This window comes from Hipposideros armiger, unplaced genomic scaffold (genome assembly GCF_001890085.2).
Source record: "Hipposideros armiger isolate ML-2016 unplaced genomic scaffold, ASM189008v1 scaffold_236, whole genome shotgun sequence".
Taxonomy (NCBI): domain Eukaryota; kingdom Metazoa; phylum Chordata; class Mammalia; order Chiroptera; family Hipposideridae; genus Hipposideros; species Hipposideros armiger.
This window is the reverse complement of record NW_017731586.1, coordinates 795,096-820,206: the sequence shown is the minus strand read 5'-3', so window position 1 is coordinate 820,206 and position 25,111 is coordinate 795,096. Positions and strand designations below refer to the sequence as shown.

The following is a 25,111-nucleotide window of genomic DNA, read 5'->3' as shown; positions in this document are numbered from 1 at the left end:
TGAGGTTTTCCTTCTCTTTCCTAGATTTTGTTCATGATAAAATTTGAAGTATTTCTTACAGAACAAAGCCAAGTACCTCAAATTGTATGATGGTGTTCTCATTCACATTGAGGTCACGGGTGGTGATGGAATGCTCACCAACTTCATTTGAAACAAACACCATAGCTGAATCTTCTTCGCTGTTATACAAGAAAACAAGGAATGCATTTAGGCAAAAGTTCATCATGATTTGTACAGAGCAGCGGTTTTATTTTTAGCTTCTGAATTAAATACTTACGGTGCTCCCTTTGAAGAATATGGGCAATAAAGACCAATGTTACCACCAGGATAGAAAAACCAATTGTCTTCTCTTGGCCCAAAGTCAAATGTATCCAGAAGCATCACAGGGTTGTTTAAATTATTTCCATCAATAATGAAGTCATCAACAATCCAGATTTCTTCTTTCTTACCTAAGGCATATTTGGATAAAGCAAGTTTTTCCAATGGTGAAAATCAGATGGACATTTTTGTTCATTGGAAGACAGTAAAAGACAGAAGGAACTCAGTAGCAACAAGTTAAACATATGCCTCTAGACAAAGAAACACAAACTATATAAGAGCGTGTTTACAGTGATTAAAGTGTGAAACAAATTAAGCTTTCAATCATATTAAATTGACATAGCTTTCTTCCCTTTCTGGTTTTGAAAATGGTTGGTGAAAATAATAAAGAAAAATTAGGCAAACATGCCAAACATAACATGAAGACAATATCCTCTAGATTATGAACTCTGGATTATGAAAAAAGTTCTTTTTGAACTTTTATTTGGTGATCATTAAAGATTATTTTTTCTGTTCACAACATGTTAAAAGTAGTTATTTCTGACTTCTTATTTATAAAGGAAATGCTCAGTTAAATTTTAGAGATGGCAGTACATTTTTATTACCTATTTCTGTGTACCTCTGCAAAGAATCTGTTTAATGTACCTCCATGCCTACATAGGCCATTAAATGAATAATTTGGTAGAGTCTGATCTTTTATAATCAGCAGTTAATAAAAATATAGGATGCAATAAAACATCACAAATTTGTAAAACTATTTTCTTTAACCATTTGAAAATGCTATTAAGTTATTCATTCACTTTAACTTATCAACTGAAATAAGTGTATGTGATAAGAATATTTTATCTATCCAAGGCACCACCTGCTTGGTGGAAGTCCCTCCCACTTTGTCATGGTGTTTTGCTACAATGTTCTCTCTCACTAATGAAATGCCACACTCAGAACTATGTATTCCCAAATGAATTCAGCAAAAATGTAGTTATAATTGATGAGTGCTTAATGGTAATACTGGGTTATTTTGTAAAAACCTTAGATCTGTGATAGGATTCAGCTATATTTATACCATCAAGAGAGCTTACAAGTCAAATACTAAGAGGTGATAATGATATACAAAGTTAAATATTAACTGAGACTCCTCAAAAGTGGAGCATGTAAAATGTGTGTGATGAATAGCTAAGCTACTCAGTTGGCAAACACTTTCTTAGAAACATGTTAACACGCCATAGTCAGTTCTGATCAGAGGAGAACATGTGCATAATTACCATTATTATAAGGTTGCCAGAGTCTGAATCTTGTAGCATTGGTCTGGGCAGTGTATGGCAAGGGCACATTAATGAAAAGTATGTTGGTCGTTTGAGTAAAGTAGAATTCATCCATCAGATGCCAAATGATCCCCCCATTGATGGAGAATTGTAATAGAATAGAATGAGACCTCTCTGGGGTACCTAGAAAGAAGATAACACAGGCATAAAATGTACTGCGATAAAAATGGGGAAACAGTATGTTCTTAGACTATTTTTTTGAGCAGGAAATAAGTCTTCATTATGTTAAACAATCCAGTAAACAAATCTTTGCCATATGATCTCACTTATACATGGAATCTAAAAAACTGAATAAATGAGAAATGTAAACAGAAATAGTCTTAGACTACTCTTTTTGCATCAATGCATAAGCCAACTTATTTTCACATAGAGGCTTTAGAGTCCAAATGCTTCAGGGGCAACTTAAAGTGATGACAGGTTGGATTTTCTGTATGAATATATCTCAAAAGACACACCAAATCTTGGGTTTTTATACAATAATATCTGCCTCTGTCAGATATGAACAGGTATCATTCTGTGTTTTATTTAAGCAATATTACATCAACAATATTTGACTCTATAGACATCATAACTTTACAAAGGGTCAAGCATTTAAATCTCAGGATACAAACAAAAATCCACTTGAAAATGTATTATATCCAAATGTCATTATTTGTCAAGAAAGTTATTTAGTTAATATGAAAGGGAAGAATGACAAAGAATTGACTTTTTGAATTCACATCTGTAAAAGAAAATCCAAAATGTCCAGAAGTTAGTTTCTTAATTTAAAAATTCTTACAGCTAGGGCCGGCCGAGTGGCATGTTGGTTAAGAGCTGGCTTGGGATGCCAGAGGGCCCTGGTTCAGATCCCACATATGAGGGCCAGTGACACTGCCCTCTACAGCTAAGATGCTGAACAACAGCTTGACCTGGAGCTGGGCTGCGGCGAGTCGCCAGCAACGGCGTAGGCTGCAGCCCCTGCAGCAGTGGGTTGCCATGGGCTACCGTGTGTAGTCAGCAGCAGCCGCTGTGAGCAGCCGTCCAGAAGCCGGCGACTGATCTGCCTCGCCTGGGAAGAGCGCAATGATGGTGCCAACTTGGGCCAGTGAAGCGATATCCTCCACAACTAGACTGAAGAACAAAAGGATAGCATCTTGTCTGTTCCTCTTCCCCCAATTCCCCAAAAAAATCTTAAAAAAAAAAAATTCTTACAGCTAGAAAGTAGTGGTAGGACAAGACTCAGGGATATGATGATAAACAACTACCACAGAACTAGTATGATTACTATAGCTACACGAAATTATTAGAAAATCAGCAGTTATCTTACCCTTATATTAAGATGAATTTATATTATAGAAGAACATTTGTGAACATTTATGTACTCAAATTTATGTTAGCTGTCCCACATAATAAAATTTATGGGCCTGAAATCCATTATTTCTTTGTGGAGTAGGAATTGTGCATGGGTGAATTTTCTTGACGGGAAATAATAAATTCGCACCTACAGAAATGACTTACCTTTTGCTATAAATCTAAGTGAAAACTGGACATACATGGTATTGGTACAGTCTAGATCTCTTGAAATAAGCATCCGTAGCCCTTCCTGAAAACAAAAACATATACATGTTAAGCAATCTTATTTCATTTGAAAAATTACTTTCCTATGATTTTATATACTTTGCATTAGCTAAATAATAATACATAAATGTAATCATCAAGAAGTCATATTTAGTCCAGTTTAAAAGGAAAAATTCATTGATAATTTCCCCTTTCTTAATGGCTTTCATTTCCTATGCCTGAATGACACAATTTCATTGTCTCAACTTGAAAATCACACTTTGCTGTGACTTTCATAAAAAGCAGTGTAAATATGTTAGTGTAACATATCGACAGGCCTTTTAAAAAAATGGTCTCCTTTGATCAATGTGTGCCGGAAGAGGAGTATCGAGGAAACAGGTGGAGAAGGTGCCAAGTGCTCCTGCTGTAGGTTGGGAACTAATAAGTAACTTCTTCAGGCTTCCAAGGAGTCTTAGGAACTTGCTACTCCTTCGCACACTCTGACAGCCTCACAAGGCTCTCCTTCAGGCTGCCACAACTCCCTCCAGCTGGTCACGTTAAATAAGGCATAAGCAAGTCCTTGTGCCCAGACTATAACCGCTCATGCAGAGAAGCTAAGGAAGGAGGAAAATGATTACATTCACTTTAGTCATTTTTTCTGCTAATTAACTATTTCTGGTTGCCTGTGATTTACAGCTCAATAGCTTGTTTTCTCCATGTGTACACAGGATTGTAGTGATAGCCAGTAAAATAGAATTTCACTCTGCGAATGTCTCAAGGTCCCAACGGGCCTTTTGGTTCCTCAGCTGTGACTTCTGAATGAAGAGACTCTTTGGTGGTAGAGGGCTGAGTGGACACTGCCAACGATTTCTTAGTTATCAATTAACAAATACCAGATATCAAATGTAATTTTTGCTAGGCAAAGCAAATTCTTCTTCTTCTTCATTACGTTTAGTATAGAGCACGTTCCTCAATAGCTGAAAATTTTTAAATAGAATTAACTTTATAATAGCAACCATATATTGTCTACAACATGCTGTGTTCTAAAATCGACACTTTACTCATTTAAAGCACCTGGCACGCCTAAGGGAAAGATATTATTATCTTCCTGTTGCAGAGAAGAAAACTGACACTCAGAGGGACAGTAACCTAATGGAGATTAGGCAGTTTATACGTGGTGATGGCAGGACTCGAACCCAGACATATCAGATTCTGAAACTTACCCTCATCCTTTATAAGATACCAGCATTTTGTTTATTAAATCATCTTTTGGTTTTGGGAGAAGAAACCCAGATGATGTTAAATTTAGAATTTGAGGATTATTTGATATTGTAGGAAAAAGCAACTGCATTTAAAACCTGTCGCTGAACTTCACAAAGCAGACATGTAGACTTCCAGGATTGAAGGTTATCATGTAAAAGCTTTATATTTTCAGTCTTTGTTTTTCTTTTATCCTAATAACTCGCTGGCCTGCTCAGTCCATGACACCTAATCAATACCTATTCTTCACGTCTCAGTGTCTTTACACCCTCCTCATACACTTACAATCACTAAGCCTTGGATGTGTTTACAGCTTGATGCCATGTGGAAGGTGAGGTTATGGGAAAAGGTGGCTTCTTCCACTTGTAATGAAAAAGCTTTGAGGTGGGTAGTTGATAGATCCAGCTACTAAACATCCCTTGCTTGCATCAAGAAAAAGGAATGTCAGTATAAGTTGTTCCACAGAAGGACCTATTTTACACTGCATCTTGTAGGAGCGATGGTGTTGAAAATGGACATGCTCTGTAATATGAAAATATCTTTTTTTTAAAAGACTTTATTGAGGAATTGGGGGAGGGGAACAGACAAGTTGCTGTCCTTTTGTTCTTCAGTCTAGTTGTGGAGGACGTTGCTTCACTGGCCCATGTTGGTATTATCATTGTGCTCTTCCTGGGTGAGGCAGTCTCTTGCCGGCCATTGGCGGGCCGCTCATGGCACCTAACGCAGCTCACAAAAGCTTCACCTGTTGCCGGCCAGTCCCACTGCAGCCTACGCCGTCGCCGGCGACTCACGGCAGCCCAGCTCCAGGTCGAGCTGTTGTTTATCATCTTAGCTGTAGAGGGCGCAGCATCACTGGCCCTCATGTGGGATCTGAACTGAACTGAAGCCCTGCTGCTTAGAGCTGGCGTCCCAAGCCAACCCCTAACCAACGTGCCACTCGGCTGGCCCGAAATATCTTTCTTTTATATTTGCAACATTTGTTTATAGTTCAGCACTTGATATAACTACATGGTGAATCTGTCAACCACTGCTTCTGTACACATTCTAATTCATAGAGATATGTTTCTTTCCTTGTTCTTTTTCTAAGTTCAATAATCCATTTGTGCTAAGTGTGAGGAATTCTTCTGCATCCAAAGAGCTATTTTAACAGCTGATAGTACTCCTAAATCTATAAGCATTACAAGGAGACTATCATTTTCTTTTTCATGAAAGAATGCCTTTCTAGGTCAAACTCCAACCTACTGAATGGCGTATGCTGAGCCCTCTCTACATCTTGCAGAGTTGATAGATAATGTGTGTAATGTTATAATGCTTGGCTGCTCTTGCATTTGGATGGCTAAAAGGAAAATAGAAAAGACTGTGTGTCTTTTTCTTTTATAGGAGCTAGAGACCAGGTTAATTCTAGTGCTTAAAAATTTACCAGGTACAGATATCTCAATCATGAAAATTCACAGGGCTTCTCCCTTTTGGTCTTGTCAGCTACTTCAAATGAACAAGAAGTGAGCTAGTGATAATGACAGCTAAAGCCTTAGACAAGACTAAAAAAAAAAAACACCAAAAAAACACCACACACACACACACACACACACACACACACACACACACAGTAGTTTCCACTCTGAAATGTTCTACCTCAATTTCTTTGGTCCCTCATAACTTTTAGGGACTTGTAAATCTCTTAGACCCCTAAGTGTTTTTCCTTTGTCATCCAAAATTTGAGAGGAATTCTGAATTCAAACAAGGATTCTAGGCAGCCTTATTAAGTATAATTGAAAAAGTTCCAGGGTGTCTAATTTTCTAAGTGTTAGGTGTTAATCATTAAAGTTGTACAGAAATGCATGCAGAGTTTTGTTAAAGATTTCATTTGCACACTTAGATGAGCTGATCTGCCCATGCTGAGAGAGGCAGGACATAGCATGTATTCACATATGAAGATGTGACAGCTTAGCTCAGAGCTTCACACAATTGCTTGCTATCTCTTCTAACCAGGCATCTAGGTTGAAATAAAAAATATACTAACAATGTTGGAGAATGCTATTTAACTTGACTTAAATGTTTGGTTTTCTTAAAGTCACCAAATGATTGTATTGGCAGGAGGAAAAGAAAAAAAAAGAAAAGAAAGGAAAAAGCAGAGACCTTTTATAAAACCATTTAAAAAATATTGCAAGTTAAATATTTAATAACACAAAAAATGTTATATTCCAGGAGTCAAGATTCTAGGAATTGCATATGTATAATTCTAAATCTATAACTCAAGAAGAAAGTAAAGAAGTCTTAAGACCAAAGTGGAGGAGAAATTTTATGCCTAGGTGATCATAAAAGAGCACCAAATAGGAGAGGAAACATAGCTTGGACTAGAAGACAATAAATACTATGATAAATTAACATGTCAACTGAACAGACTCAGAAATGCATCTGTGTGGAGCAGCGAGTGAAGAAAGTAATTTCAGTAGTTGTATAGAGAAGTAGAGTCTTATCTGACCCCTTTGAAAATGAGAGATGTTCCAGACTTGATGGTTTCTCCATTCAGATTCCCCCTCTCTGCACCATACACTTCAGGCCAAAGGTCGGGATGCAAGTTTCCGTTGAAATCGTCTTTAAGAATTGAGGGCAGAGGAATGACAGGAACACAGTAGGCTCCACCAAAGCCCCGGTCACACCTAAGAAAAAAAAATGAGTGGATAAAAGGCATTACTTGTTCTGAGTTCAAGAACCCATTTTAATTTTTGCATTACCCCCAAAAGAAACTGCCAGTATATTAACTTACACACAATGTCCAGCATCACAAATCCCTCGTCCCGAGCACATCCAAGGGCACCCTGAGGCCAGCACAACATTATCAATGGCCCAGGAGTTGCCTCCCGCAGTGTAGTTGGCCTGAATCCATCGGAACCGGGTCCTGGGAGATCTAACCAAAGAAAACACACTTGGTTTGACAACAACCTTGAAAGTACGAGAACATTCTTTTAATTCTCCTTTTGCTTGAAAGTGCCCTCCTCTGGTTCCAGCTCCCCCTTCTTTAAGACACTTGATTATTGTACAAAGTATTGGATGCTGTTTCCTCTTACCCCACACACTGGAAAGTAAAAAACATGCCTTTTCAATATTTCACCATTTCTTTCTTACAAGAATCTCGGAACACATGTGAGATGGGAAAATTATTTTGAACTATCAATTTATTGTTTGAACTACATGCAGAATTTTAGTTTTTGCTTTCAGGCTTTCACTGCTACTCAGTACTGGAAAAAGACTGGGGCTGCTAAACATGAGGGGAGGCTGAAATCTCACACAGTCGTTGCCCTGAGGGTCCCTGTTCTGCTGTCCCTACAGGGCTGCCGAGATAGTAAATGGAAGCCCTATTGAACTTCTGCGTCCATTTTGGTCCCTAAGGGTGAGGGCTGGAATGATGTGATGCACTCCTATATCCTCTGTTTGCAATCAAATAGTTATTTGGAATATACTGTCAGAAGACCACTTAACCATACGAGCAGCCTCACCAAACAGCAGCAGCAGCCCCTCATTAGAAACAGACTCTGTAGCATAAGTCCATCAGGCAGATCTTTGGAATGTGGGCCACCTTCTACTCAAAGAAGGATTTCAATACTAACGTTTCAAGTGCTATTGTTTCCCTGACACAAGTTCTCCTTCAATGAAACACAGCTGCCAGCATGGTGGCTCTAAAACGGAAATCTAATCACATCGCCACTCGCTTAACACCCTTCAAATGGTTTCCCCACACATGCCAGGGTAAGGCCAAAGTGCTGAAGATGACACACACGGTCCCTTTATCATCTGCCCTCTTCCCTTGCCTTATCTTCCCTATTTCTTGCCTCACAAGTATACTCTGATAGCACCAAATCTTGGAATTTCCCCTTGAACTCATGTTCTTTCTGGTCTCTGGGATTTTGTTTTGGCTTCAACAGCATGAACGCCCTCTTCGCTTGGGCAAGTTCTACTCACTTATTAGGACTCAGCTCAGATATTAGCTCCTCCTGGAAGCTCCCTCTGCGCTCCCCAGGCTGAGTTAGGTAGTATCCCCGTTTCAGTAATATCCCTGAACATTACCTCTGTTATTTTATATCAGAAATAATTGTTTAGATGTCTTTTATCCTAAATAACATATTGGGATCCTGGTGTCAGCTTATTCATTTTGTATCGGAGTTCTAAAACACAATAGATATTCAATAAATGTTGACTAAAAATAAATTGACTAGATGAGCTACAAGGAAGCATTCTTCACAGCTCTGGGGTCTGCAGGAAACAATTTTAGGTTACATACTAAGATGCTTTGGTTTCCTGCATTTTCTTCTGCCACTTGGTTGTGCATCTCTGACTTAGACTTGTACCAGGGAAATGGAAATGCAGTTATTTAATGTGTTAAAAGTATTTAATGCAGAGAAACACAAGGAACTGGATGCACAGTTAGTGGCAGAGCTGAGACGTCAACAGGGGCAGTGAGGAAACCAGAGGGTGGCAAGTCAGGAAACCATGGCAAGTCCAAAGGTGACGGACATGGGGAGGAGACACTGCCGCTGGTGCCCAGGGCCAGGCTCACACGAAGGGCCATCTGAGGGGGGAGGCGGGATCACATGAAGATGCCATCGGGGAGGCGCTAGAGCTGCGGAAGTTGCCCAAGATGCACAAGAGGCAGAAGGGGAGGAGGAGGAACACCTGGTTTGTCTCTATTTCCACCTTCTAATCTCATCGGTGTCTGCCATTGTCTAAATCAGGAAGCCAGCCGACACAGGAGGCTGGCAGAGCGGCCTGCAGAGGCTCACCTGCCTGCAATGCAGAACAGAGCAGTGGAGGGCTGAGGCAGAGGTCTCAGGAGCAGTCCTGGAGGGCAGAATCTCTAACTACCCCCCAGAGTATACCTTAGTTTCTAGATAGATCCTATAATATCCAAATGCCTAAACCACAAAAGTGGGAGCCTGCTGTAAGTCCTAATACAACTCTTGAATGTGATCTGAAATGCTGGCAAGGGGAAGAAAATGTAAAAGTGTGAGTGTGCCAAAGGAACAAACCTTTTGTTCTTAGCATGGTTCTGAGAGTAAAACAAAACAAAACAAAACGAATCAATAACAGGATACTCTTCCATGTGTGATGATTTCACATACTGCTTAATGTGAATAAATACCTGGTGGGCAGACTTCATGCTGCTGAAGAACAGAAAAGTTCAGCCTTGTAAAACTTTCAGAGCTCCTAGCCACATTTAAAAATTGCAACCCAAAGCACCTTGCACTTTTTTTTTCCCTGGCACATTCTGTGCATAATTATCATGAGAAAGTAATAGAATTGCCAAGTGGAATCACAATTATTTTCAAATTAGGTGACAGAAACCTAACATTCTGACATGCAGCCAAGTGACAATTCTCACATGGTGGCGAGCGGAAGGTAGACAGTGAGCCTCTTCCAGTTCTGGAATCTCTCTGAGGCGTAAATGGAACTTTCTGTGTAGTGCAGACAGCCGATGGTGGGAGGGACACACTCTTCAGTGACAAGATGCCAGTCCCTGCCATTGTTCAGAGAATACTGGAGCTGGACGCTGTGGGAGTTACCGAAGGGCTTGCTACAGCCCATGCTCATCTCAAACTGCAGGAAGGTCGATGCTGTCACGTGGAAGTCCCAGGTCTCGGCATAACGAGGTTTTCCTGTAAAAAGAGAAAGGTGTTATGGCGGCGTATAATTGTGCTCTCTTTCCTTATTGGGCATTTATGCTTGTCATGGATACTTTCATTAGCAAACAAAAGTCATGTCATATCTTTAGTGCCTCATGTGTGCTTTGGCTTTTCATCCCATGGTAAGCATTTTTATTTGTTTGGCATAGGCTGCTAACTTACAAAACTTTACTACCTTGAGAAGGGTTAACACAGAGTCTGAAGTCTGTAATTCTGCAAATTATGAAACATGGGAATGTCTTCAGATAGATATTTTTGCTTTTCTTTTAAGAAACCTTAGTCATCTTACACATGCTCTGCACAAGACAGTTCCAACAAAACCTGTGTGCACACCAAGTTATATCAGAGGACAACACAACTTTTTTTCCCCCCAAGAGCCTCCCTCAGTATAGGCAGTTATGCACACAGTTTTGCTTTTCAGAATTTCCTCTTCGGTTTTGGTCAATTTAGTCCTCTAGCTAATTAAACATTCTCCCTTTATCTGGTGAAAATATATACCTATGTTTTCAGTGAATAGCAGAGCAGAGTCCATCGAGAGACAGTCGGTGTCCACTTGACCTCCTTGGATTCGATACCAGTTACCTTGCAAATCTAGAGAGCCGTCAAATTTGTCCTGAAACCCAGTTTGAGAGCTGTCATTCATTCCTATAAGGACATCATCCAAGGCCCACTGGGCAGAATGCGTCCCTGAAATCAGATGAATACAGGCAGTCAGAGAAGGTACATTACGTATAATAAAAATACCTTTATGACTGTGATTTTAAATCAAGTTGTCTAGAAATTGACAGCAAATTAAGATACATACAATACAATGTGGCTTTAGCTATATGACCTAAACACTACCAGGACAGTTGAGAGGAGCGGTAACTTGCCATGTTGGGGTTGCCACCATCGAAAAGCCGTTGCCAGTGTCTTTGCCTCCCGTGGCAAGTCAATGGAAATGATCTGTGGTTCCAGAAATGACATGAAGTCCAACTCTCGAAGCAAATGCCAGAGAATTCCATTGTCATTTGAATACTGAACAACAAGCCCTGAGTTAAGAGACATAAATCCAGTTACTTGGACAGCTTTCCTAGAGGCTAAAAAGGCAACGAACAGTATTTTTTAAATGGCAAGACTGCCACAGAAACTCCAAATTGCATCTCATTGAATGAGGGCACATTCATCTAACTTCCAAGAAATGAATTAGTAGACCTGAGGCTCATCAATTTCTTGACAGTTTCTAATGCACGAACTCCCAGGAAATGGAGAAAAAAAAAACCATAAGCTTTTTTAAAGACCACTCAACTTTGCATGAGCAATGAGTAGGTTGGTAAGGGGGACATAAAAATCCACTCCAGATTGCGTATTTGAATTTTAGATTCTGTCCTGAATATTATGAAGTCTCATATCATTATTACATACTCAGAAGAAATATCTCAATCTCCCCAGCACAAAATCAAGTAGTGCTCTTTTTCTACAGAAGCACTGAACAGTAAGCAAGGCCCAACCTGGAATTCTATTAAGCAGAAGGGCCCTTTCTTTACTGCCAATCCCATTTTGTCAGACCTTGGTCACCGGGGTCTGCGTGAAGCTAAATTATTAAATAGCAAAGCAGAAAATCTCACTCCCCTCTGATGTTAGTTCAATCTTCCTTTCTCTGTGTCACCCTTTCCCCATCTACTCAATGTCCCTCTGTCTGTCACCAAAGTGACGTGATTAGGGACCTGCACATTAATGTTTAAGGATCTCATGTGCTTCCCCTGCTGGTTCTCCCAGAAATATTTTTATTTTGAAAAAGGACACAGGGGAAGGGTAATGTTGAATGCAAATAAAAAATTGCTAATTATGAAATAAATAGTAGGTATCAATAGGGTGTGTGTGTGTGTGTGTGTGTGTGTGTGTGTGTGTGTGTGTGTGCGCGCGCGCGCGCACTTTGTTTTGTTTTGTTTTGATGGAGGGGCAGAGGGCTTTCTTGGCATATATCTAATTGCCTATTCCATAACTATTCCTAAGACTGGCACTGTATATTCATAATTATGACTGTAGATACTAAACTATTTTCTGAGGATTCAAAGAAATTATGTTCAGTAAAGTTGTGTTTGTTATATTAACTTTATAATATTCTAATCTTTTTGGAAAATTTTAAATTATTCATGGTACATACAATAACTTTTTAATTTCCCATTAACTGATCAGAATATCCCCATCTCTTTATCAGGCTGGATGACAAAGAGTTTACTAAAATTAAGTTAAAAAATATTATGATAAAATATAAAGAAAGCCTTTTAAAGCTAATTGATAACACATGGAATTATTGTCACCACATATAGTAAGGTATGATGTCAGGAACAATGATGAGTATGCAAAAAAATTAGAAATTTCAGGAGAATTAATCCTACCATATTTAAAATAGACTAAATCATCATTTTTAATGAGGATAAAAGTAGCTCAAAGAATAGGACCTCTTTGGAGAGATAGTATGCTGTGTACAGGTGTAGAGATGGGCAGTTAGTGCTTCAGTGGGTGAGGTGAGACCCATGTGTTGTAAGGTAAGCTGTTTCTAGCATTTATTCCAGTCAAGTTGATGAGCGTCTTGCAAAACTCTGGTTTCCAACCCTTCATGTTAGCTCAAAATGTCCTATGGCTTTTTAATGTGATTTTGGGTGGCTGAGAGAGCAGACAGCTTAAAATTTAGTTTTACTTGTGGCTATTAACCTGGGTGAATATGTTTTACATTTAATAAGATGAGAGGAAGAGAGAGAGAGAGAGAATATAATTTAGATAGGTATCTGGGGTGACTTATTTATAAGGTGGATTATAGTACCAGAAATGAAGCATCATGAGACTAAATTCTCACTGGCTGGTCCTTTCTAGTACCTTCTACTCAAAGTATGGTCCAAGGACCAGCACTCTCATCACCTGGGAACAAGCCCTACCTGTGTTGGTTTTAAAACATGTCCACAAATTTTCTGACACTCCTCCCTTCAAAAAGTTAAGCTTAATTCGCCTCTGTTTGAGTGCAGCTGGATTTAGAAACTTGCTTCTATTAAATAGAATATGGTAGGATTGACAGCGTGGGACTTTTGAGACAAGGCCATAAAAGGCATTGCACCTTCTTCATTGTTTCCTCTCATGGATCTCTGTTCTGAGGAAAGCCAGCCAACAGGTAGTAAGGATACTCAAGCAGCCTATGGACAGGTCCACATAGTGAGATACTGAGGCCTTTGGCCAACAGCTATGCAAGTGAGCCATCTTGGAAATAGATCCTTTAGTCCTGGCTGATTCTTCAGATGACCGCCCCTACCCCTACCCCACCCCCCATCCTTTACCTTGTCTGCACCCTCTGGGAGACCCTGGGCCAGAATCACCCAGTTAAGCTGATCCTGAATTCCTGATTCACAGCAATTGGAAGATAACAAATGTCTGTTGATTTCAGCCACTCAGTTTTGGAGTAATTTGTTATGCAGCATACCACCCCAGTAACTTCTGAATCAGAATCTGCATTTTAACAAGCCTCCAAAGGAATTCAGACGGACATTAAAATAGGAGGAGTATGGCTCAAGAGGTCCATACTCCATTTGGTTGCCTTTCTCTTCATTACTTTTTCAGGAGTGTCATGTATGCCTTCAGGAAGCAAAAAAGTCTGCAGAGATGAGGACCCCAATTTTATTTTATTTTTTAATTTTTATTTTTTTAAAAGATTTTATTGGGGAATTGGGGGAGGGGAACAGCGCTGGGGAATCAGGGGAAGGGGAACAGACAAGTTGCTGTTGTTTTGTTCTTCAGTCTAGTTGTGGAGGACATTGCTTCACTGGCCCACATTGGTATTATCATTGCGTTCTTCCTGGGTGAGGCAGATCGGTCGCCAGCCATTGGATGGCCACTCACGGCGGCTCTTGGCAGCTCACACCAGCTGCCAGCCACTCATGCTGGCTGCCAGCCACACATGGTAGCTTATGGCAACCCACTGCAGCAGGGGCTGCAGCCCACGCCATCGCTGGCGACTCACAGCAGCCCAGCTCGAGGTCGAGCTGTTGTTCACCATCTTAGCTGTAGAGGGCAGTGTCACTGGCCCCCATGTGGGATCTGAACCAGGGCCCTGCTGCTCAGAGTTGGCATTCTAAGCCAACTCCTAACCAACGCGCCACTTGGCTGGCCTGAGGACCCCAATTTTAGAGGACAATGAAGGAATGCCTCTCAGATAAGAATGGAAGAGCAGAGAAACGCAATGATGGGAAACAGCAGTATCCATATTTTATATCAATTGCTGAGCCTCATTAGTTGTGTCATCTAACACATTCCACATCTGAATAAGCCAAGCCATTTTAGCTCATCTCCTGAGTGTTTAAAGCATGTAAAACATTTCTCTTTTCAAATTAGAACTCCATCTGCATTTGCCCAGTCTTATTGAAAACAGCCTAATTTTGATTTAAATTCCAAATATGTAAATTGAGGTCTCAGATTGGGTAACTAAAAAGTCTTTACTTCTATCACTGGAAAAGATTTGTTCAAGGATTTAGGCAGATTTACATTTTAACAACCAGTTTTCAATAAAAGGCTAAGAAATACCTGTGGGATGTGAATTACATGGCAGGCAGTGAGTTCAAGAAAATGGCTCAAGAGTAGTTGAGAAAAATAAATCCTAAGGGAATTTGTCCCGAAGGGCAGATAATAACAATTGTAGTAAGAGGTTAAGTATAGAGCAGAACCTCATATCTATGAAAAGGGGATAGTTCCTACTATACTTTGGTCAGAGGTTTTGGTTTTTTGTTTGTAGTTCATATACATATAGGGGTACAGATTTGTAATTTTCAGAAGAGTCATGCACACAATTGCTATACTCTTATTATTTTAAAATAGTAACTTTGTTACAAGGGTGAAAGAAAACATTAAGATGTCCACCGTTCCAATCAGAAGACAGTCTGGAGGACAGGACCCTGCCTTCTTTTGCACCCCTCCAAGTTCCCATCTCTGCGGCAGAGCATGTGCTCGAGAAATACTCATTGGTTTTGAACTTCATATTGTTTCTGTAGGGTGATCTCATAAAAACTTAAATCAGAGTATGTGGCTGCCTGGCCTAAAAGCCGTCAGCAGGTTTCCACAGCACATGGCTTCAGGCCCCTGTCTCCTCACCCTGACCAGCAATATCCTGCACGATCCAGCTCCTACCGGCTCCTTATTGCAGACCACTTCCCACCCGTTAGGAGCCCCAAGCCACACCAGCCTTCTTTCTGTTCCTCCAACACCACAATTTTTTTCCACCTCACGGCCTCTGCTGTTTTCCTCTGTGGAAAACTTTCCCTGAGCTGTGCTGGCCCCTTCTCATCCTTTAGATTCCAATTTGAATGTCATTTCCTCAATGCGCCCCCTCTCAGGCCATTCTATCAATAATGGTACCTATGGCAAAGGGGTATGATGGAGAGTAAATGAATTAACACAGTTAAAATACCTGGAACAGTGCCTTACATATAATAAGTACTCAATGATGTACCTTCAACCCGAGGATTGTAGTACCCCTATAATGCCTAGCGGCGGGAGGGAGAGTTTGATTTGCATTGAGCAAACACTTTTCTAGCCGTGTGGCACTGAATGTAAAACCCTCTGCTACTGTTTTCTCCCTGTAGAAAGTTATAAAGGAGTACGGTTCCCTAAAACAAATATACTCTGACCCAGAGCAGACATGATGTTTTTCAGGTTTAACGATTCAGGCGAGGGATCTTAGGAGATCATGGCTTCATGCAGCTACCCATCCAATGACGGAGAAGAGAAGAGGGGATGACTTAGGGCAGTGGGTCACTTTGCAAAATCCTGGCCCAACTTTGACAGCAAAAGGACGAATCTGCCAATAGTAACTGTAATTTCTATGGAAATAGAGCAGCTTACCTTCATTTCTAGCTCTTGGTTTGATGCAGGTAATCCCTGAAGTTTTGCTTCCAATTTGTATATAAAACTGAACGAGTCTGGGAAAAACAAAAACAAAAAAAAACCCCATTTTGGTTTACTTGCAAATAGGTGAGTTCAGAAAAGATTTAACCTTCTGCATTTTGACACATTAAAAACAAAATCCTGTAATTCTTAAGTATTACTTTTAAACAGGGTATATAACCATCAGAAACAACATAGATTATATAGTAAGTTCATTCTGTAACCATTTAAAAAATTAATGAATATGACATTAATTTTATTCTGTAATAATGATCTAAACAAAAGGAAAAAATTTAGCCCCACTTCATTGTGACGGTGTGATGTAATTTAATGAAATCACTGAAATGGGAATTCCTTAAATCAAGATAATACTATTCTTGGAAACTCAAGATGAGGAAAAAATCTAACATTAAGAAGTTATTTAGATCAGATAATATAGGATCAGATAATGACCTATATTACTGATTTAGACTAAGATGGCTTAATTTTTCACAACTGACCCTCACTCAGTGTAATGTAAATTATGCCCCAGTCCATGGCAAACCAACAGGAAGTGCCTATGACAGGCACACTTCTATGAGAAGGGCTCAGAGGAAGAGGACGGAGATCGAAAGCAGAAACTATGACACAGAACCCCATATTTTAGTGAGGATAAGGTCTAAAAGTTTCAAAGATTTCTTCAGTTTCCTTTCTTTCAATTCTTTGATAATTTAATTGATAAAGAAAAAAGCACAGTTTTTTTTAGGTGTGCTACTATTTCATTTGACCTTAAAACCAAGCAGTTACAGATTTTACCAGTAGGTGTCAGTGTAAGCATTTTAAATTTCTGGAGCAGTTTTCAATAAGCAAATACAAATAAACTTAGATAAATGGGGATGCATCATTTTTGAACACAGAATTTAAAGCTAAAAAAATATCTTTGTTTTACCTGACATATATTAAAAATAATACCAAATAGTCTTCATAAAAAAAGCAGAACTTTAGAAAACCAAGCTGATATACATTAGGGATACAACCCTAGGTAAAGACTATGCTGATTAATGAATTGTGGTATAAATTTTGTAGAAATTATCTATTTTATGACCAAGTTAAAGTTAGGCTTTAGTTTTGCATCTCTGAATCTACACAGAAAAACATTATTATGTAAACCCTCAATAACAGAACAGAGGTTTTAGGTTCAGGCCGCATGGTGAGGGAAATACGACGTTCATGGAGAAGTATACCAATTAACTACCTACCTGATGTTCCTGGTGTCCAGAGGGACAGTCCTCGCTTCCCTTTTCCCAGGGCCATTGAAATACAGAGATTTGCCATCATTCAGCGTTCCGCAGCCGGTTCCGACCTGGCCTCCAGTTATCTTGTACCACAGAGGGCTGAGCTTGCCCTCAAATCTATCGAACATCTCACTGTGGTTCGGCACATTAGATACACAGGTTCCTTGTGCGGCTTCCGAGAAAAGAAATACAGAGGGGAGAGGCTTCATTGAAACCATTACACAGTAGAAGGTACATTCTGCGCATGGGCAAAGGAAGCGTTTCACAGATTTCGGGGGAAGGAAACCACATGAACGTTTGTGTCTCACAATTGTCTGACTGAAATACAGCCATCACTATCATCATCAAAAACACTATTCTGTCTCTGCAACTAATTAACTTATTAAGTTTATTGGGGATGACAATGGTTAGTAAAGTAACATAGGTTTCAAGTGTACAACTTTTTAAATTTGTTAATAGGGAGACATTAGGAACCACACATTTCCATGGCTCTTGCTACGCAGATAATTTTTACAAACTGAGAAATAGATTTTGTCCACAATAAAGTTTGTTTGTTTGTTGTCCTTCTGTTAGAGGACCAATAAGGGGAGTTAATCCCAGGCTTTTAAAAAGCCACCCTGAAACCACGAGTGATAGCACGCTACACAGAAGGCCTGTGTGATGACATATGTTGGTTTTTGGTCACGTTCCAGAAGGGTACAGTATTGAAAAGCTGGGAAGGATCCTTTTGAAGTTGCCTCCAGGAAAAATTCTACAAAACAGTTTGAAGTTTATAACATTTTCTCTTTAATTTTACTCTTTAACCTCAGCTCCCTTTTTATTTTTGCGTATAGCAACATTTAAGGGTGACTATGGTCAGAAAATACTTCTGCTGTAAAGTTCTCCTTGGCACCTTGGATTTATCATTACATAAGTTGATTTTTACTTTAAGTGTAAAAAAAAATTAAATTTCTTGTAAATAGCAATGCAAAGAACATAGGGAGTCCCTGTAGCCAAGTGGTTAAGAGCTTGGGCTTGGGTTTTAGAACGACTGCAAAGGTTTGAAGCCTAGCTCCTTAAACATCTAGCTGTGTGACTCCGGCAGAGTTACTAAACTTCTCTGTGCCTCAGTTTCTTCAAATGTAAACAGGGACAATAACAATAATATGGCACCAGGTTACTGCTAGCATTAAATGAGATGAAATAAAAGGCACTTACTAGAGTGCCTAGCATGAAGTAGGAACTCAAGCAATGTTAATTATTATTATTACTAATACAAATTTGTGTTATCATAATTTTTCTTCCTTAGGCAGCTCAACACTACAAAATATTTTAGCACCTATGTGCCTGGGTTGCAAATTCCTACAGTTAGAAATTAAAGAAAAACAAAAGCGTAATTGATTTCCCTGGAAGTAGTAGTAACATGAATATAGTAACTAGACATACATGTTTTACAAACACACCATCAGACATGTCTGAGGCCTTACCGGTGTACCCCAGGTCACAGAAACACACCCCTGAAACACAATCCCCGTGGCCACTGCAGTAACTGGGACAAGGTTCAGATATGTACACTCCATCCAAACCAAAGGGAGCCACGTTTTTCTGTGAGCTGCTTTCCTGAATCCATCGGAATCTGGTCTTACTGTTGGGAAAAACAACAAATGTTTATTGTACCAACATTTCCTAGCAAAGCACTGAAATACAGAACAGTTCAGAAAAATTCAAGAGAGATATAATATTTATTTGAAAGTCATGTCCATGTGATTGGACACCTAACCTTCATAAGGTGTCTCTCTCAGACCTTTCTCAAAACTTCTTGATTTCTTCTGCAGCATACGTGTTTCCATATCAGGAGGATGTCAGGTACAGAAGACTTTTTTTTTTTTTAAAGATTTTATTGGGGAATTGGGGGAGGAGGACAATGTTGGGAAATCGAGGAAGGGGAACAGAGAGGTAGACAAGTTGCTGTTTTGTTCTTCAGTCTAGTTGTGGAGGACGTCGCTTCACTGGCCCATGTTGGTATTATCATTGCGCTCTTCCCGCGTGAGGCAATCAGTTGCTGGTTGTTGGTTGGCCGCTCACTGCGGCTCACAGCAGCTCTTGCCAGCTGCCAGCTGCTCATGCTGGCTGCCGGCCACTCATGTAGCTCATGGCAGCCCACTGTAGCCCTGCTGCAGCCTACACCGTCGCTGGCGACTCACGGCAGCCCAGCTCCAGGTCGAGCTGTTGTTCATCATCTTAGCTGTAGAGGGCGCAGCATCACTGGCCCTTAATGTGGAATCCGAACTGTGGCTCTGCTGCTCAGAGCTGGTGCTCCCAAGCGAGCTCTTAACCAACTGAACCACTTGGCCGGCCCCAGAAGACTTTTGATGGCCAAAAACACATGAAAGGTTTTTGCTTGTATATTTTTAAGAGGCTGTTTGGGAATTTTGAAACCATCAAATAAAATGTTCTTTGCTAGAACATATGAGGAAACTCTGGCTATTTGCTGCTGGCATGATTCTGGTAGGGAAGAGTTAATTTTGTACTAACAGCTCTAGTCCCACCTGTTGCCTTCCTCCTCACTTTTCATCTTCAAATCTCCAAGACGTTCATTCTATGAACTCTTAGCAACCAGCTGGGCTGCCAATGAACACTGGTAACTGTCAATGAACAAAAGAGGGACCTGGTCCCAGTGCTTCAAAACCCTGGAACACCAGTGGGCTGGGCTGCTGCCCAGTCCTCCTTCCCCCACAATCACAGTTTGGAGGCCTCCAAACTAACGCTTGTCCCCATTGCTTTCCAAGCTTTTTGGTCCTTTCAATACATCTCTTTTCTTTTTAAATATATGGAAACCCATACACATCTATAATTTCATACCAGGGAAATACTTTTCTTCCTAGTTCTACTGACATCAAAGAGGGAAGATGGATTAGGCTATCCAGATTTCAATTAATTTTGTTGCCAATATTTATAGACTTTGGAGTGAATCCAGTTTTTTAGTAAACAAGGGTAAAAAATCTTAAAGATTAATGAAGATTGTCAAAGATAACTGTAGACAAAGACAGTTCCTTCTCTGTACTATTATTATAAAAATAATATGGCTGTATCAGAACTAATTTCTTTCTGGCTCTTCAAATAGCTTTGGTAATTTGGCAACACTGAACTACAGCTTGTTTTTTTCTTCATTATTTTAAGTTACCTACTTTTGGAAAATTTGCAAAATGTAACCAATAGTGTTGTTTACTAGGAGTAAAAGTGTTCAGAGATTAATCACCTATTAATGCAAATCTTAACACACATTCTTCAGTGTTGAGAGGAAGATAAACACATATTAAAATTTTCTTTGGTGCTCGTTCAAACTATATTGGTCTTATTTTTTAAGGCAAAAGACAACTGAATTAAATATTAGAAAAACAAAGCAAAAGCAAAAATTAAAAAAGGAAATACAGTTATAAAATCATGGACCTTGGGAAAATTCCTCCCATTGGGATTGTAATGTTATTTGGCCTGTAAAGATATTTTTGCTCTCAAAGGAAGTAAATGGAATTGATGAACAGTAACTTTTGCTAACTGCTCTTAAAGATGGTAAGGTCTCTGTGTCCATTCCAAATACAGGCTGCATATCTATAATAAAAGAGAAAAACATGCCAATTCCCTGACCTAAATCCTATTTGATTAGAAGTCATACTTGCTTTTTCTTTTTATGTTTCTATAATATAATCATGGATCCATAACTTCTGTTTCATGAAAAGTTAAAAAAAAAGAACTTCTTTTTTCCACCTAAGCGCTCCCACCTGGGCAAGATGACTGCCCCGCTTCATGGAAGGAGCAGGCTCAGGTGGAGGCCCAGATGCATTTGGAAGGTTGAAGAATCCTACCTGTAGGTAGAACTCTAGAAGCTTTGGTAACTTAATAGTGGATGGAGGGCAAGTGAAGCCCTTTGATCCATGTCTGATTCTGGGAGTCCTGTAATTTTCATTGTAATGATAAAAGAATCAAGGTCTGGTTTGGCACGAGAGAAGAGACCCCCCTGTTTGTTGATCCTAAGGCTGCTATCGACCCAAGGAGCAGAATATGCTGTTAGGCATTTGAGAAGGTCAGGGACCTCAAGAGCTCAAAATTAAAGAATCCATATTTAAATAAAGCAAAACCAAAACAAAACACGATGACTAATCAGTTGGTTAATAGGGTGAGTCCACGACATGGGAAATCACAGCTGAGAGACTAGCTGGAAACATATTTTTCAGAGTGAAAGGGCAAGAGATGGTACCTCTTTTCTTCTTTTAATACTTGCTAGTTGGGTTTAGTTGGGAGATGCAAATCAAAGCAACAGAGGTTTCACTGACCTCAACATAAGCAAGCTTTGCTTTTTTTCCATTTCTCCCAGCTGTACCTGGTTCCTGATACCTACTGCTACTCTGTTCTCCTCTCAGGAGCACAATCTGGGAATTGAGTACAAGTAAGTTAGCAACCTCTGGGTTGCTGGAATAAGAGCAAGAACTAGGAAGAATTTTGTAAAAGACATAATTATAGAGAGATCATCAGAAGATTGGAGGAAATAAATCCATCAAAGTTAAGCTAATAAGAATGTCTAGACTCCACATAGTTTGTGTTTTTTAAAATAGAGGAGACATAGCTTTGAAATTATTAAAATTATTAATTTATGTGTATGCACATGCTACTCGTGTCTTTTCAGGGACACAAGGCAGACTACAGAACATGATTTCTTGCTAAATAGCATTGAATGTATTTTGGAAAACATAGTTTAAAAAGGGAGGGTCTTCAGTGTAGCTAGTCATCTACTGCTGATCCTTATTCCTCATTCAACATCCATTCAATCAACCAGCATTTATCAAGTGCTCACAGCATGCCAGACAGGGCAAGGGCTAGGCACACGACGGGGGGCTGACATCCTACATGGTCCCTGCCTCACGGAGCTCACAGGTGAGTGTGGAGACACACTTACTCAAAACCCTGCACACAAAGAAATGTCAATATGCAAATGATGACAACTACTACCATTAAGCAGGACAGAGAGCTACAAGAACGTGTAATAGAAGCCTTTGACTGATGGTCAGGAAGGTCTGAAAAGGAGTTAAAGGAAGTGATGATTGAGGAAGAGACATAACTTAATCTCATGCAGTTTTACTAGAAATCAATCCTAGTGTGTTTTGACTATGCAGATCATTGAACAAAACTTGCCCTTTGTCCTGCATGTCTCCGATAAGGAAGCAGTAGAAGATGAGACCCTATCTCTGCCCCTTTTCCAATCACCTTTGTTTGGAGGATGCCTGAGTGGCTGCAACACTTGGTTTCTACACCAACCCCTTCCACCACCACACTGCAGAGAGGCATTGTGTTTGTCTCTCAAACCAGGAAGGTTCCTGTGCATCTGTTTGTCCTGTGCAGCAGTGCATAGATGATGGGTGGTTGCTGAGGGGATATTCTGCAGATTACTAAGCAACTGTATTTCTGGCCCTCCCCAGAGATATCAGCTTTCTGCATTCTGCACAGGGAACCTGGAGCAGGCTAGGTGGGATTCTGTATGTTGGGGGTGCTGCTGAGAGTCAGGAGGGGTGTTCAGCATGCACTTATGACCATCAATGTCTATCCTCTGTAAGCAAGAGCCATGAGCATTAACACGAGCACAGTCTGCTCCTTTGAGAAAATCAGCTTAGAATTATTTGTGAAAGAGCAATGTTCTAGTAACTATTATAAGCATGCTGCCTTGTGGCAAAATAGCTCCAAATTTTGACAATTTTCACACTTAGAATCCTCAGCTTTCCAACACTGTATTTGGAGCTATCTGAGTTTAACATATTGCAGCAGGAACAACAACAGCTCATTTACTTGGGTTAAAGTAGAAACATATTTACTATTCTTTAGCAGAGAACTCTTCATCACAAATGCCATCAACCGACAAGCTGGATGGTGTTCAAATTAACCAGGGAAGCTGGATTCCTATGCAGAACATTTCTTCTTCCAAAAGCTGAGGTCCAAGAAAATATTGATACATTGGGAGCCTGAAAACACTGGCTCACTTTGTGATATTAAGGAGAACCTTCTCTTGTTTCTCATATGTAGCTTTACCAGTTGGGTTATTCTCCCCAACATCAAACAGGCTGCGGTTTCAGATGCTACTCTGTCTTCTCTGGCTCTATATTATAGGAACTCGACCAGATTTGTGTCCTTTGGCTCCTGATTCTGCTGACTACTTTCATAGGAATGTCTGCCAGCACCCTGATATTCCAGTCATTGCAGCAAAGACACACCAACTGGTGCTCCCCAGCATCATGGCAGGTAGTGCCTATCTATTTGGAAGAGTCACGGTCGGTCCACAGTTTCAGAAAAGCATGGGGAAAGTCAGGCAGTGGCGGAGGTGAGCACTGACCACAAGGGCTGCAGTGACACATGCCCAGCTTGAGATGGGTGTGAAGCAGGATGAGATGGAGACCTAGCTACAAATAAAGGTATGTTCTTGGAAAAGGTAAAGTGTCTTAGAGGATGGAGCCTAGCGAATAGAACCAACAGATGGAAGAACAATAGATTAGGGAGCAGAACTGTCTGAATCAAGGAAACTTTCCTGTCCTGGACATGGCGTGTGGAAGAGGGAGCCCCTAGTAACAAGTGTCTTGATGGCTTTCAGGATTCCTACAGTCCAGTGGCTGCTATGTGCTTCCCATTCTTTTTTTTCGTGGGAGTGTCTATTGTGGTTATCCTGTCATTATCTCGCCATTACACGTGGAATATGGGTGGGATAGAAACCTGCCTTTTTAGTTTATAGGCCTATGGTTTAAGAGGAGCCATATTCAGGAAGCTCATCCACACCCTGCATAATGTACATCATGAGATCAGCGACTTAGTGCCTGATGCTGTGATGGAAAGTTTGTCTACCAAAGTCTGTGGTGTAAGATTTTGAGGGACACATCTTAGTAATGAGGGAGGCAGAGAACACAACCAAATGATGCACAGCAAATCTGATGATCCATTAGGTGAAAGATTCACAAACAGAATGGTCTCTAAGAGTTTATGAATAAGCCACTGCTACAGATTGCTAAGCTTTTACCATGTATCAGTCAGAATGAGGTAAGTTAGGCTGTGGTAACAAACACCCCCCACGCCTGCCAATCTCAGTTACTTAACCCAACAAAGGCTTATTTCTTGCTTATGCTAAATGTCCAGTGTAGGCTGGTAAGGAAGTCTGCTTCTTGTAGACACTGAGGGACCCAGACTAATATAAGCTTCATTTTGAAACATGCTTTCATGAAGCAGAGAACATGGCAAAATGCACATGGGGCTCTTAAAGTCACATGTTCATTTCCATTCACATTTCATTAGGCCATGTCAAACTTTAAAGGGTGTGGGGAAAGCACATCCTACAATATTCTAGAAAGGAAGCAAGCTAGAAATATTGCTGAGTGGCACTAATGAGTATCCCAACCATATATTAAGTTACATTCCCAGGAAGCAGTACAAATATACTTATTGTATCATCTCAGCTCCATGCCTTAACTGAGTCACAGGTTAATGTTATGTTCTAGGGTTCAGTGAATAAGTGTCTATTTGAAGAATGTTTCTTTATCTTTCGTAAAATGATAGTGTTAAAAATACCAACCTCTGTGTTGTCTATTCTACCTGGCATAAGGATTACATATACATGCTATACATTTATTCTAGAATACAGAACATGGGAAAAAGTGTATCTTTAAAAACTCAGAACGTATATGTTTTCTTTCTTTTTGCCCAACAATGAGAACTAAATGACCCTATATTTCCTCCCTTTGTCTTAGCTGTCAGAAAACTAAGAGTTAAATTTCTTGCCCTATTCGTGATGGTTAAGAACTGGGTTGGG

General features: G+C 40.1%; 1 protein-coding gene across 1 annotated transcript in view; it reads right to left on the bottom strand.

Annotated features, from left to right (window-relative positions):
- The window catches only part of RELN (reelin), a 516,011-nt gene that overhangs the window by 84,856 nt on the left and 406,044 nt on the right, over positions 1–25,111 (bottom strand). Inside the window, exons 28-39 of the mRNA XM_019655108.1 lie at positions 18,762–18,919; positions 17,260–17,467; positions 15,980–16,056; positions 10,987–11,145; positions 10,613–10,801; positions 9,814–10,087; positions 7,204–7,344; positions 6,919–7,096; positions 3,138–3,222; positions 1,581–1,763; positions 278–449; positions 77–179 (exon numbers count right to left, since the gene is read on the bottom strand). Coding sequence (XP_019510653.1) covers positions 77–179; positions 278–449; positions 1,581–1,763; positions 3,138–3,222; positions 6,919–7,096; positions 7,204–7,344; positions 9,814–10,087; positions 10,613–10,801; positions 10,987–11,145; positions 15,980–16,056; positions 17,260–17,467; positions 18,762–18,919 — 1,927 coding nt within the window. The remainder of the gene's footprint in view (positions 1–76; positions 180–277; positions 450–1,580; positions 1,764–3,137; positions 3,223–6,918; positions 7,097–7,203; positions 7,345–9,813; positions 10,088–10,612; positions 10,802–10,986; positions 11,146–15,979; positions 16,057–17,259; positions 17,468–18,761; positions 18,920–25,111) is intronic.